The sequence below is a fragment of the Nicotiana tomentosiformis genome, chromosome 2 (genome assembly GCF_000390325.3).
Source record: "Nicotiana tomentosiformis chromosome 2, ASM39032v3, whole genome shotgun sequence".
In the NCBI taxonomy this organism is placed as follows: domain Eukaryota; kingdom Viridiplantae; phylum Streptophyta; class Magnoliopsida; order Solanales; family Solanaceae; genus Nicotiana; species Nicotiana tomentosiformis.
Window position 1 is genome coordinate 7697836 of NC_090813.1, and position 16021 is coordinate 7713856.

Sequence of the window (16021 nt, forward strand, 5' to 3'; positions counted from 1 at the left end):
TATACACTGTTATTATAAAAAAAATCTACACTACCATGTGACTCAAATGTTATTTATAGTTAAGCCTCCTTACAATGTATAACATGTTAAAACATGATTTAATGATGTAGTATATAACTAAACTATTATTCCCTATGTTCCAAATTATGTGAAGTTGAACACGTAGTTTTAAAAAAATGAATATTTTTAAAATTTGTGATTCTAAATAAGTTAAAAAAGGGGCCCGAAGTATTTGTGTGATTATAAAAGCTTCTCATTAAAGGTTGAATTGTAAGTTTAACCTAAATTATTTTCAAATTAAAAAAAAAAATCATTCTTTTTTAAACGAACCAAAAAGTATATTTGTTATTATGAGTAAGTAATAAACACGGTTCAGACAAGAGTATAAATAGCAAAAGTATACCTGTCATCAAATCCTGCATATACTTCCCTGAAATCTCTTTTAATTGGGATAACTTTTCTGTGGAAGTTTTCCATTGATATCTTGGAATCTAATTCCTGTATCATTCCACCTCTTGAAATAAAATCCTATGATTGGTTGGGAGTTTTGTCTTGTAATTTTCTCAGAATATCATAGGTATCAGATTTTTCTTAAATTTATTTCCTCAGAATTTACTAGAGATTTATTTGACTCAATCTTTTGATAGAAATGAGAGGTTTTACTGTTGCAGGTCTTGTTTCTGATTAGAGTTTTCATAAAAGATTTAATATTTAGTTTCTGGGTATTATCAAAGTCTGATAAAGATTGAATTTTTACTATGTGGCTGTTATAAAAATCTAATCTTTTTATCTAGGTTGTAAATTAAAAATTGTTAACGGTTCTTCAATCCCAGCTATCACTAAAATTACTGGGACAATTAATAAATGGAGTGATTATTTTCAGACATCAAATTCGGATACATTGAAGGGGAGCCTTGGCGCAACTAGTAAATTTATTGCCATGTGACCAAGTGGTCACGGGTTCGAGCCGTGGAAGCAGCCTCTTACAAAAATGCAGGGTAAGGCTGCGTACAATAGACTTCAGTGGTCCGGCACTTCCCCGAACCCCGCGCATAGCGGAAGCTTAGTGCACCGGGCTTCCCTTTTAGCAAATTCAGATACATTAAGTATAAATGAGTATGCTGTAATGGTGGCAGTTGTAGATCATCCCAAAGAGTTGAAATTTAAAAAAAAAGATAGAATTGCTGAGTTGCTTTTCACATGTAAAGTCACCAGGTGTTTTGGTGGTGACAAGGTTGGATTAGCAGTACAAAATGCTGCTGCTGATGATGATGAGGGAACAAGAAAGTGTAAAACTGAGTTTGTTAGTGAATTTTGAAGCTTGTGCTATAAAGGATAGCAAAGTAAGCAAAAGTAGTAGAGATGATGATCAGATTGAAAGGAATGTGAATCAGATCAGCAATTATAGCTATGGTGAAGCTGAGGCATTGACTGATGAGATAGAGCAAGAGTCTTAAACTGTTGGAGAGGTCCTATGGATCAAAGAAATCATCCATAACAGTCGAGATGAGGTTCATATCTACCGGCCGAGTTTGATTCACTTCAATCGAACTATTTTGCTTTTTTTATTTTGTACTTAGGTTCTAAGGGTTTTGTGGTGTTTTTAGACCTTATGAAGTAAGATTTTTAAAAATTGTGCATGATTGTGGTTTGTCTAAAAAAACTTATGAGGATTAAGATCTATGAAACAATGTGGAAATTTCATGCTTTTCATTTTCCTTTTATCCCTTTCCTCCATTTGGACAAATCTGTTGATTTATGTAGCTTTGAAAATTTTATGGTAATACTTAATTGTTGGTACTGACCTTTGTAGTTTTACTTACTTGGCTGATGGAATTATTAGTTCTGGCTTTGCTTCAGTTGTAGGGTTTTGATTGTGTCGTTTTAACAGTCTCATTCAGATATATATATATATATATATATATATATATATATATATAGGAGAGCTTAAGGAGGCTTCAACTGGTGGCTTTGTCTGTGGAGACTCTGAAGGTTTGATCTTTTCTGCTGTATAGACTTGATCTGCAAGTTGATTCAGTAGCAGTACTTCTTTAATATCACTAGTCATCAAGTAATACTTAATCAGCAATTCGTACTCAATGTATTTATTTTATAATAAGCCACAAAGATTGGGAAGTCCGTAAATGTTCTCAGAAAGAACAGCTGAAATAATATTTGGCATCTGGCCAGGACATTGGTCGAGTATAGAGCTCTTGCTTTATTGCTTTGAACTATGAAATGGACCCTAAAATGATTGCCAATATGAGTTGTGCTGTAGAAAGAGAATTTACAATTGAATCTGCGAACGTGGTTGCTGTAATTTGATTTAGGAGATCCTTACCAATTCGTGTTATTAAATATCACAATTTTAATTCTTTCCCCGAATGAACACAAGAATTTAATCATTTGGCGGCTCTTACAGCCTGCTTTGCTTATTATAGTTTTAAGCTGTATTTCCTTTTTAAGGTTTGGCAAAATTTTGTCGCTTGCAGCTTTCGTTTGATAATCATATCTTTTATAAATTTACATGATAGCGTGGATATTGCAGAGTGATGACGGTCTTTACCTTATTTATGCAGAGCATTAACAAATTTCTGCTTCAATTTTGAGTGATTCTTTATTCATCAGAAGCAGTAGCATACAACTAATCTCACACCTTACTAATGCATTAAACTGCTACTTGTGCGTTTGACGTCCCTGCTTGTTATGATCTGTGTGTTTGATTGTGGTTATGTGCGGACTTGGCAGGTTGCTCTTTAGAAACATTGATTTTTCCTATACAGTGCCGTAAATTTTAATAAGCTTAGTGCTTTCGTTGATTTAATTTTCATGGATCACAGAGATTGGAAGGTTATGGTAGAAGAGTGGGTGAATGCTACAGCAGCCTTTAGAGGTTCTTGTTATTTCTCACACGCTTTCTGGCCCTCCCTCAAAATTGAGTGTTTTATACCCTGTGTTTGCAGTCATTATTCAGAATTGAAGTCCAAAATGGTGAGTTACTTGCAAATTATTGGTACAGAAAGCACCAGTCTATGAAACCTTCTGTTAGCTTTGGATGACTTAGCTTTCTTTGTTTCTCAGACCACTTCAATGGGGTTTTCACATGTATGCCTAGCATCTTCCTGTATCTTCTACAAATCTTTTATCTTGCCTCCAGGATTGACACTGATTGGTTTTCCTCTTTCCTGTTGGATGGAGTTCTTTGATGGCATGGATGACGATGGAAGTGAGTAGAACTTTTGTCCTTACAATTTTAAATGTAGTTTTTGACATTCGGTTCTTTTTCTGAATTCCACAGTGATAAATGTATATTGATCTGATTAAGTATTTCCTTTTTAGATCTTCGAAACGCTAGGGAATTCAAGGAGAGCAATGAAAATGGCCGAAAGGCATCATTGAAGAACAGCAATCCTGTCCGAAAGCAGCAGTTTGCGGAGAGCGTTACTGCTGCCTCAAAAGACAGGAAGGGTGAGCAAACAAAGAAACAAACATCAGTTGTCAAAGAAAATAAGCCTTTCAGAGGCGATTCTGGGCCTGGAAGACCTACCAAAACCAACATTTGAATGAAAGCTCAATAATGATGAAATGAAGCTCCTTCAGAAATCTGACAAAAGCACACTTCAAAATAGGCCTGGCCCTACTCAACAAAATGTAAGTATTTGAATGGCATCAGCTTGTAGTTCATGTAGAGTTTTGATCTCTACTAACTGTGCATAATCTCGTTGTATTATAAATTGAAATGTCAAGATGAAGACGCAGTTCATATGAAAGACGACAAAGAGAAAGCTCCAGGAGCGGTACCAAGAAGCTGAAAATGGTTAGTTTTATTTCTCAAATTTGTGGGTACTTTTAATGCCGATGGATATAAAACATTTTGGTTTCTTATAGAATGTAAAAATTAGAATACCATCACTTGATGATATTACATTATTGTCCTTCAGCCAAGAGGTAGCGGACGATACAAATTATGGAGTTGCATGACATCCCCAAGCCGGATCTCCACAAGCAAGGTCCTGGCCATAAAAATGCTCAACTGAGACCTTGTAACCATGGTAGGCATGGGGCAAATGGGCATCAGTGAATCTTGATGATGATGCTAGTATTTTACCATGATTATGGAATGATTTCCACTCGTTCACCTCGCAAATTGTTTTGAAAGATGTTATGAACTACTTGTTGTAGTGTTGAGTTATTGTTGGCTTGCCCGGCGGCAGCGTTAGACGCTAGCACGGCCTATGGTGGAAATTGGACTGTGACACTAGCTTATCAAATATTGCAAACGAAACAGAGTTATGGTAATGTGCCTTTGCTATTGTAAACGCCAGTTGGCTTTGAGTTTCAATGTCATAAATGTGCTTATGCAAACCAATGTTTGAGGAAACATACGTGCGTCGATCGAGCTGTAAGAACCTGAAGACTATGGGAAGTGAGGAATAATTTTTGGTCTTGGAATATTGTGAGGACGTGCGCTAATTGTCCTATTGGGCGTGTGCTAGAGAATGAGTTGGCAAGTAAACACAATGATTGAGTCGTGGAGTTAGTTAGTTTTACGATTAAAAAATTAAGGATAGTATTGTGGAGTTCGTGTTCTACAATTGAAAAATCAAGGATGACGTCATAGGATTCGTGGTTGCAAGAAGACGTTCACTTATTTCCTCTTAATATTTGAGGCATCATTGCAACAACAGTGCTTCTTTCTCGGCCATTGTCATATGATCATAGATTTTGGCATCCTTATCATGATCTTCCTTCACCGAATGAGGATCTTTTTTGTTTGTGGATGATCCGTCTATATAATATTTCATTTTTCACAAGTGTCAATACTATAATCATCCTATCAACATTATGATTATTCTATTTCATTTGACAGAAAAAAAAATATGCATAAAGGCACACTCAATTGAGCACCAAAATATAACAGGTTTAATCATTTATAATATCATGTGTTATAAATAAAGATAAGAAATAAAAAAGATAACACTTATCGACAAATAGCATAAAGAATTTACATTTGAAACTCAATTGAAAGGGAATTCAGTTCAACCCTAGATGGACAACAGATAGATGCATTTGATCAAGGAAAACTTGTGGAAAGACACACTACCTGTATTCTAGATGTTATTGTTGCACATGATTAGGAGATGGCTGTTGTTAACATGTTGATTAGCTTCTCCTCTCCTCTTTCTTTCCCTACTAGTTGGATTAGCCCGAGCACCAATTATCATATCCAATTTCAAATGGTTTAGAAACTACCTAAGATGATCTTCTAATAGTTAAACACAACTAATAGGAAGGAGTGTATAATTGTTACTGTGCTGTGTATATGGAGGCTAAGAATTGATCTCTCGAGCAAGACCATAATCAGCAAATTTTATTGTATCTTTTGAAACCAACAAGTTCTCTGTACAGCAGTAGAAATACATGTCAGATAAGAATCTGTAAAATTAGAAAAGACATTCTGATGAAATGCCATAAAATGCAGAGTCAGATCCAAAATAAGAAAAAAAGAGTTTGAACTTCAACTCTGCAAGGGAAATGCAAAACGCGAAAGCATAACTTTTGGAAATATTAGCTTTCCACCTTCACCATCAAATAGCAAGGAGATCCAACCCTTCAATGTCTTGCTGCTTTTTCTTTTTTTATTTTATGATCGGCTCGGTCCCTCAATTTACGTGAAAGCTCTCAGCCAATAGGGAGCGGACGATACAGGTTATGGAGTTGCATGACATCCCCAAGCAGGGCCTCCACAAGCAAGGTCCTGGCCATAAAAATGCTCAACTGAGACCTGGTAACCATAGTAGGCATGGGGCAAATGGGCATCAGTGAATCATTTTTACAACAGACGTGGTCTCAATAAGACTTAAAGTTTCTTCGCCTTTGCAAGTAATCTTGTGGCAGAACACTAGCAACAACTCCGCTTACTAATTTCAATTGATCACTCAATAATACATTATCATGCTCTGGCAAAGGCATTTGCCCCATGCCTACTATGGTTAATGACTCCTATCTCTGTTAAAAAAATGATTCGCTATGGACCTTGTTTGTGGACACCCTGCTTGGGGATGTCATGCAACTCCATAAATTATTTATGGAGTGGCAGAATACCAGAGACAACTCGGCTTACTAGTTTCAATTCATCACTCAACAATGCATTAACATGCTCTGGCAAAGCATACTCTATACCAACTCATGGCCCAACCAGTATCTCATCTCTGGTTCTGGTCCATCGAGGAGTTCTAAACCACCATTCTGTTGATAGTCCTAATGCCTGACCTACCTACAAAATGACACCAATTACACTATCATGGAAAAGGAAGGATGTGCTGACAGCAACATCATCTATTTAGGAAATGAAACATATTCTAGCGATCACAGGCTCACAACAATTGTCTTGAGGTGACCTATCCGAGATATGACGGACAAATACTTTTAAATGCTTCTACCAAATTAGATATTAGTTTTACTTCTATTTCCTCTTCCCTCCTTTTTGTGTAAGATTGCTTCTTTCTAGTACCGCCTTATTGCTAATAGAATCGTAACTGCATTCATCCTGCTCTGTTCAGCAACTAATAAGAACCATGCTATTGCTAATAGAATTGTCACTTCATTCATCCTGCTCTGTTCAGCAACTAATAAGAACCTTGCTCATCTTCATACAGAAGGTAGTTTACTTGAGACAGCTCAAGCTCAAACTCTAAATGTTTGCAAAGTTTTAGAGGTTATACCAATCAACATAATAGAGCACACAGATTTGCAAAGTTTTCGTGTTAAGCCACAATTATTAAAAGCTCTCAGTTTATGTTTTCCACTAAAACTCGATGTCCCTCAATGTCTTGCGCCGGCTCGGTCACGGGCATCACCAGCACTTTGATCTACAAAAAAAACATTAATGCCATGAGCTAAATTTGCATATAATAAGAACCAAAAAACTTTAGACTTAGGAGTACTTTTTTCTTACAGAATGCACTATGATGCAAAAAAATGCACCATAGAAAGTCAAAATATGAGTCCTATACACATAGAAATTTGGTGCCTCAGTTTGGGTGAGGCGATGAGCAATCTCTTGGGAGTAGACAATGAGGTATATCATACATAGTATGATAATGACTCCCACCTGTACATTAAATTAGAAGTAGTCAAAACCAATCAAATCATAGAGTAAAGTTATTAACTAAGTATAATACTCACCATGATAACATGCCCTACGGTCCACAAATGGTTGTTCTTTTCACCTTTGAAGAAAGGAATAAAGTTTGCCATTACAAACCAACCCATTAGTATAAGAATGCAGCACAGTATGCTACCCAAATATATCTTTTTGGAACTCCCCATGGCAAAGCATGAGAAGCAGCCTTCACATAGAGCTAGGCCAATCATAGAAGCAACGAAGAAGCTGTCCAAAAACATGTAAATTAGCAGTCATTAGATGATAATCTCTTCAAAACAAAACCACTTTAAGCATTAGATAAGATAAACTTATACCCCGTATAGACTCCAAATGCAAACTCCAACAAAGAAAAAGCTAACATGCCCGCAAGGCATGCCTCGAGAATGTAAAGTGTCCAAAATCTCGCAATGTTGCCCCACACATGTTGCCCCTCTACCATTGGGGCGTAAATGGCCATGGTGTTGCAGACAAAGCATGTCGCTAAGAGGAATAAGGCTTTTAGGGACGTCGGCACCAATAGTGCTCCTCCAAAACGAACAATACAGCCCCGAAAACAAGAGTAGCGTAAATCTGGGCAACCATTTATAAATTAGTCGACTCATTTATATTCAAGAAGAATTAACCCTTAACCCGAATAGTCGTCCACCCAACAACTAAAACTAAAAATAGCCGAACTTATACATAATTTATGTATTATGTGTGTCTAATTGTGTATAATAAATGTATAATCTATGTATGTGGCTAGAAAAAATAAATAATGAAGATCTTAAAGGAGTTGGTAACTTATGAACACTTGGGATAAAGATTGTAAATTGTCTCATATAGCAATATGAAAGGCAAAGAAAGAAATTCTCAAAAATCAGTGGTTTTTCATCCGAAGAGCAGAAGACTGACTTCCTTTTATGAGATACATAAAACTCATCTGCTTCTCCTATCCAAAAGTCAATAACTGCAATTTAAAACTTAGGCATATTCATATGTTTATGAATCAAAAGTTACCAACAGAGCTATGTTTTTCTCCCAAAACTGACCGAATTAGATAGCAATGCCAATGTCTACAGGGCTATAATTCGTCAATAATCAGCTATGTTATGGTTAACTTACGTTGTTAAGAAGATCAGTAGCCTCATAAATCAGATACTCCATCATAGGTAAAACAAAATGATGTTCCAAAATGATACAAATTACGGACTCAATGAAATCGAATTATATAGTTCGAATGAGCGTTTGCTACTAAATCTTCATCCTTATGCATGAAGATTCAATCAACTAAAAACCGAAAATTATCAATCAACTCATTCAACCGAAAATCTGAATTTGATAAGATTAAATGTTATAAAACAATCGAAATAAACAGAAACGAAACCGAAAACCGAATGTTATTACCTTGCTGAAGTGTGAATAGGTTTGTGGAGAGAAATTAACAATACTCTGCATGTGATTACATGTTCCAAAATGATACAAATAAACAAAAATCACACGGACTCAATGAAATCGATCGAGTTATATAGTTCGAATCAACGTTTGAAATGTCTGCTTCTAATGAAGAATCAATCAACTAAAAACCGAAAATTAACAAGCAACTAATTAAACCGAAAATCTGAATTTGATAATATTAGATATTGTAAACAATCGAAATAAACATAAACCAAACCGAAAACCGAATGTTATTACCTTGGTGAAGTGTGAATAGGTTTGTGGAGAGAAATTTGCGGAACTAGTGAGATGCTGATAGTTCCAGCCACGGTCGCAAAACGCCATGAAAGCAAGCCAAGCACGGAGGAGATAGACTTGAGGCTCCATTGCAGAATGAGCACTTGAGATTTCTGATGCGAGAGCTTGAAAGAGCTTGAGATTTCTGATGCGAGAGAGCTTGAGATTTCTGATGCGAGAGATTTCAAATGCGATTTGAATTGTGTGATGTAAGCGTATGAGCATGTATATATATCTGGCGGGAACAATACAAGCACGCACTATTCGCCTAAAAGAATTCTGGAGAATAAACTTTGGCTGGAAAATATAAAGGGTAAAAAATATTGGTAATACTTAGCTAAATATCTTATTATGAATTTTATAATTAAAGCTCACTAAAATTTAACTAGAACAATCACATAAATTGGGATAGAGAGAGAAAGTAATTAGATTTGCCAGCTGTCTTTATCTCACCGGAGCTTGTCTAAAAACTGCTTAAATAAGTAATATTTGTTGTTAAACTAACCGTTTGTTTGGAAAACCATCTAGGAATTAGATTTGGGTGTAATTGGGTGGAATTGCACAGTTTAGCGTATTTGTATGGTCAAGTAATTACTTGGTAAGTATGGAACCGGGTGTAATTGAGAGTGTGTAATTACACTCTCCAATTTTCAAGAAGAAAGTGAGAATTGATGGTAATTACACTGTGTAATTACAAGGTAATATAACTTTTCTAATTTCTTTTTTGTTTTTGTTTTTCAAATATATTAAGTACTAACAATACTTTTTTTCTTTCTCTTATTCTTATTTTTTAACCTTCCAACATGTTGCTTATGGTGTGCTTTCATAAAATTTTGCAACTTCTTATATTTTGCTTCTTCCTTTTTTATTTTCTTTGTTTTTCTTAGTTGTTAAAAATAATCTCGTATTTTACTAGGTTCGTTTTCTATTTATTAGTATACACTAATTATTAAAAATATATTTTAAATTCATATTTATTTTTTGCTAGTTAAAACGTGCAATAAATAATAATTTTCACATTTTACTTATATGATTTTTAAATTCATAATTAAAATTTTTATTAGTTAATTTAAGTGAAGATAGTATTTATTTAAAAATAGTCAAGATACCGATAATTTTTTCGGTATTAGTTACCAATTAATAATTATTTAATACTTTATTTTTAAAAAATATAGTTTAAAATGCTTGATTATAAATAATATCTAATATTTCTTATGTATACATGTACTTATCACGCATTAATGAGTTAGTAAAAGAATTAATCGTTGCAATTTTGATTAATTGATTTAAGTAATAATATTATTTATTTGGAAGATACTAGTCTCAGGATACGCGCGTTGCGTGTATACCCTATATCAATAAGTATAATTTTTTTTAAGATTATACAAATATTATTAATCGATTCTATTTAGGTGGCTAGCCATTTGAGCTGGTATAACTATTAGTAATTATAGTTATAAAATATAGGCAAGAAAATGAACTAATAAGATCCTTAATTGATATGAGATAGAACATCTTGCAAAAAAAGAAATTTAGATATCGTATATATTTATAAAGAAAAAGACTTATAATCTGAGAACCTAAATATCGTTAAATATTAAAGGAGTGTCCCTTAATATTATCGACTTTAATAACAGTTAGTTCTCACTTATTCTTTGTGGACTTTGCCTTGTAATTTTAGATTACTTTTATTTTTGCAAAAAATAAATTATATTACATAATTCAAATAAGAAAATTGTTTATACAAAGTATTTAATATGAGAATCTTTTATATATTCAGATAATAAAGAATTTAATGCACATAATTTAGTTGATTTAAAACTCCTAAATATTAGAAAAAAATCATAAGCACAAGCAATCATATTCAAAAGATTTGGACTTCTTATATAGTTCAAATAAGGGAGGATTTATTAAATAAAGTTATAATTTATTTTAAATTCTCAAATATTAGTTAAATGCATGTTTTGTCTAATGTGAATTATATTTTTAAAGAGTAAAAAAGGCAAACGACATTCGCTAAGGGCCTTTGTGTTTTTAATATAATATAGTTATAGATATAGATAGATAAAACGTACATAAATATATTGTTATAAATATTATTTATAATTACAATTTTACTTAACAATTTTTTGCACTAATTGTAATTAAAGAATATTAATTGTTTGGGATTTTGTATTTTTTTCTTACTTTGGTAAAAGTAAATACAGATAGAAAAGATTATTTGAAAGCTGAATATTTTATACCAAAATTAGGACATAAAAAATGAAATTTTTCATTGGCCAACGAAGCAATCGACTACCAATTATAAGCCTTAAGTTTTCCTTTTCTCAAAAAAGGAAAAAATTGTTTAGTTTTACATGCTTATTTCACACGCTAGGCCTCATCACAAAAGTTCAAACAAGAAATATTTAATATGCAATATTGCAATTGATTTGGAACTCCTAAATATTAGAAAAATAAAATGCAAGTTGATTTAGAATTCTTAAATATTAGAAAAATAATTAAATGACTATTTTGTCTAGTGTGAAATTTATTTGTAAAGGGTAAAAAAGGCGAACGACATTTCGTTAAGAACCTTCGTGCTTTTAATATAACCAATTTCTATGTACGTGTTTCACACGTAACACTCCAACTAAGAAGAGAAAGATGGGAAAAAAAATGTGAAGTAAGTATCAATACAATGATACGACTAATAGTGAACAACGTTCATGCAACTTTTGTCGTATGAAGATACTAAAAGCATCACTTTTTTAGCTAATTCATATCATGAGTGTTTTATTATCAGGATTAGATTTAATTATTTATATGAACAAAGCGGGTAAGAAAGACTTATGTGGGCATGTGAGAAGATCTTACATATTAAACTATAAGAATTAAGCTTTTTGGTATGATTTTTTACTATAGGAATGAAAAGAAACTTTAAACGTTTGAATATATCAAGAAATATATAACGCATATTTAAATAATGTATGTTAGCTTTGCAGTCTATCTACGCGCGTTATTATTCATACTTTTACAATTATTTGATCAAAAAGATAACATAGTCAGTCAACTTGTCATTACTAAAGCTTCACAAAACCTAATTAATTTATGCACAAGCTGATAAAGATAACATAAACAGTCTGTTTTACACATAAACAAACTATTTAAGTTTTCAAGAGAATTCCTTTGATGCATAGTGGATGAGTCATAACATCTGAATTCTACCGAATTAGGGGTTCTTTAAACTTTTGGGGAAAACCAGACAATAAGATGGAGCATGACCAACACGGTGAAAAAATTCAAAATGCCAAAAAATTTGTGCATTAAGTACACACTACGGAAAGGTAGCTAAAATAATTAAGATGTTCCATGTGTATTACAATGTCGCACAAAAAAAATCTCGAATTTTGAAAAGTCAAATGCCAAAAGAAAAGAAAAAATGCCAAAAGAAGGAACTCAATTTAAATCCCGGAACACATAAACCGAAATTGATGAGAAAATTAGTAAGACAATCTTATCTAAGGAGGGTTTTTTTCATGTTGCTAAAATTCTCTTATAGATAAATATTCTATTTTAACCTAATAGGATTTCAGTTCTTTTTATGTAATCAGGAATAAGAATGTTCTTAAAGAAAAATTTGCATAAAAGTGTAGTCCAACATTTACATCAGACCTATGTAATAATGATTTTAAGTGTACAACTGCATAATCATTTTATTTTTTGTAACGGTATTTCTACACATGATAATGTTGTATATAAAAGCCGGATTTCATTTTCTACGAACTTTAACTCGAAATTATTTTTTACCAAATAGCTCAAGTCTTCACCGAATAGCTTTAAATTTTAATCACAACTTTAAAATGATATTCCAACGAACACCAATCATTAATTTGTCAAAAAAATTTAATAAATCATAAAACTCATTTATGTGTTTTCAAGCTTTTAAAAACTCTAATAATAGAGTTTTAAATTTTCACTTAATTCATCCAAAATAATATTTAAATATACGATGATAAACAAGAATATCACTTTTAAATTAGTTTTTAACATAGATCTTCTTAATACACTGTTAATAGATGAAAATAAGTTTCAAATTCTATGCAAAGTTACACTAAATTAGATAAGAAAAAAGAATATGTGCTAAATTGAGTGGGAAATTACCCACCTGTACTTCTGTAATTGTTTCCTTAAAAATAATAGATGTGTAGGTTTAGTACTTTAACTGATGATAAATTTGAGTTTTTTAATGTGCTTTTCTAATCCAAGAGATAATTATGAACTGATCTTTGGTTAGGCACTAAAAATCCTCGGATTGTATTTAATTAGAAGTTCATTTCTATTCTACTTTACTAAAATAACTAATAAATTTATGTTGAGATTAATATGAATGAGAATATAAAACTTGATCAATATTTTGATAATATTATTGTTGTTCAACACTTCACATTTTAATATTCGTGTAGCACGAAATTACAAAATGAAATGTTGATCGGTTTTTTATCCTTTGTGAGTGCATTTGAAAATTGATATAAATTTAATTAAATTAGTTCTTTTAACTTTTGGATATTATAATTAATTTTTAAGTTTTGAATGGATTACTACACATGACTTTAAATCCAACTACGAAATTGCTTTTACTCTTTTAGATTATTTTGACACATAATTTTCTTATCCTTTAAATTAATTGAAATTAGTTTCAATAATGCAACTCTGTCGTGGAGTTTAAGTGAAATTATAACAAAAGCTTTAAAGAATATTACAATAGATAGCAAATTCTATAGGATTCATACTCACCTAATATTTAAGAATTTGTCGTGGTTTGTACTAATCCAACTTGGACAATAACGATATATAACATAACTTTGCATCAACCTCAAATTTAAACAAATAAAGAAAGACAACTTTAAAGAAGAATATATTATTACATAACTCAATAATATACTCAAACATAGGCCTAGGTAATTAAGGGAGCTTTGACATTTTCTTTTCTTTAACGGATGTTGTTAAAGGAAATACCTTGGCATCTTCCTCGAGCACGACATACTTATCACGGTTATGATCATCATTTGTATAGTGATCTTCTTCTCCAAAGCACAATAGTGCAGAGTATAACAAACATCCACGATCGCAATGGCTACTCCCACGAGAAGCAAAATCAGCTCAGATATTAACCGAAGATGTTTAAGTCAATATCGAATATAATCTTTAAACTTTAAACCATAGCTCATCCTTCTAATTGTTTTCTCCATGCTTGAGGAACTATCAATATTGCGATTAGAATAAACTAATATTTTTAATGCATGATAAAAAATTCATCAATACCATTCACTATCACACGTCCATTATTGGAAAAGTACCATTAACATTGTTATTAGATACTTTCCCATCACGAGGCAAGTAGTAATAACAATATGGTGGCTAGGGAGTAGGGGTTTTAGCTTAAAACCTCTATGAAATAGAAGTTTCGAGAATTTTTTATTGATATTGAAGCTATTTATAAGGAGGGTCTTAATATTTTGGGAATAGTCTGAGGTAAGCTTTTTTAGTAAGACAAAATATGGTGAAATTCATGCTATTTGATTTGAGTATATAAATTTCGTTTAGTTAGGAATGGATTTTGTTAATGTGATTTTCTAATCCAAGTAGATAATTAGTAGCTAATATTAATTAGGAACCAAAATCCAGAGTTAGTACTTAATTAGAACTCTATTTCCATTATGTTTTACTAAAATAACCTTTAAATTTATGTATTTTAGGGCTATTTTGGTCAACCAACATTGTATTCATACTTTTATAATAATATAGATATAGATATAGATTATTTATCAATTTGTAGTTATTTAATGTATTTCAAATATTTAATGTGAAGGGGAGTCTTGGCGTAATTGGTAAAGTTGATGACATGTGACCAGGAGGTCACGAGTTCGAACCGTGAAAATAGCCTCTTGCAAAAATGCAAGCTAAGGTTGCGTACAATAGATCTTTGTGATCCGGCCCTTCCCTGGACCTCGCGCATATAATTATACTTTTTTTTGGTTTCCCACCCGGTGTCCGGTACCCATATTGGGGCCCGACTAAATCCGAATTCGCGCCGGGAAGTCTCGCATTGGGGGTAAAATGCTCCCTAAAAAAGGCGACTATATATCCAGTGACTCGAACCCGAGACCTGTGGTTAAAGACGAAAGAGTACTGAGCGAAAAATATTCCAGCCCATCACTCTCATTTGCACGAGTAAAGGATATGAAATATAATCAATTGATGAAAAACAGTATAGATGTCAAAAACTCTTACTACTAAATACGAAATTAAGGATAACTCAATTATAATACTCGTACAATTAATTGAAAATCACAAGTTTTTTCTTACCAATTATAAAATTGGAGCAATTCTTTTTATGATTTATAAGTTTATGATATTGTGGGCATACACAACATTTCAAATGCAAGTATTATAATAGACAAAATCGTAACCAGTACGACGATTTTCCACTCTTTACGCAATAATTCAAAAACCAACACTGGAAAAAAGAGAACACTTTAACTTGGATCGGTATAGTTCTAGTTGAAGAGCTTTTAGCAGTATGAGCTATTAGTATTAAGTCATAGTACAAACCTTGGTGATCCGCGTGAAAATGATCTTCGCCCTTCATTTTTGAGACACGTGGCATTCATCCGTTAGTGGATTATAAGCTCCACCCTTCTGAAACCACAGAGTATGTTTGTATTTGTAACACTCCTTAATTTAACAATACAAACAATTAGTTCCTTAATTTTAGTTCTTTCACCCAATGAAATTGTATCCTATATTATTCCGATTATTCCTAGACTAGATTACCTTATTCAAAAGTTATTCTTCAAACTATTAAATACTTATAAATTGAATTTATACTATTTTAACTTGAAGTACTCAATAAAAAATTAAATGTCAGAATATTCAACTCTTATGATCCTAACATGAAATTCATGATTTCTTGCATTTTTAAATAAGCAAAAGATAAATGTGAGTTTAGAAAGTAATTTTCAATAATACTCCATATAGAAAATTAAACAAACTAGTAAAATATATTTTAACAAGTGTTTCTCATAACCAAAAGTATTTGCCCTTATTAATTAGAGGAATTGTTATGCGCTATGGTTTTCCTTATTGACGACTCTAGAC

General features: G+C 32.4%; 1 protein-coding gene across 3 annotated transcripts; it reads left to right on the forward strand.

Annotated features, from left to right (window-relative positions):
* The first annotated feature begins 414 nt into the window (after positions 1–414).
* LOC104107018 (probable mediator of RNA polymerase II transcription subunit 26b) lies at positions 415–4821 on the forward strand. Of its 3 annotated transcripts, none has more exons than XM_009615747.4 (7): positions 415–2748; positions 2841–2991; positions 3082–3105; positions 3199–3226; positions 3340–3651; positions 3748–3817; positions 3942–4821. In XM_009615747.4, exons 1-5 carry the CDS (start codon positions 2732–2734, stop codon positions 3561–3563), a joined length of 444 nt encoding a protein of 147 aa, XP_009614042.1. In that variant the 5' UTR covers positions 415–2731; the 3' UTR covers positions 3564–3651; positions 3748–3817; positions 3942–4821. The 3 variants fall into 3 exon arrangements, with proteins under 3 accessions (XP_009614042.1, XP_070051038.1, XP_070051039.1); XM_070194937.1 differs by having other exon boundaries at positions 415–577; positions 1209–2748; positions 3082–3226; XM_070194938.1 differs by having other exon boundaries at positions 415–1992; positions 3082–3226.
* The last annotated feature ends 11200 nt before the right edge of the window (positions 4822–16021 follow it).

Excerpts from the sequence above, each read along its gene's own strand:
- LOC104107018 (XM_070194937.1), top strand. Across the intron at positions 2,992-3,081 it reads CAGAATTGAAGTCCAAAATG|ACCACTTCAATGGGGTTTTC; the intron begins GTGAGTTACTTG and ends TTTGTTTCTCAG. Across the intron at positions 3,227-3,339 it reads TGGCATGGATGACGATGGAA|ATCTTCGAAACGCTAGGGAA; the intron begins GTGAGTAGAACT and ends TTTCCTTTTTAG.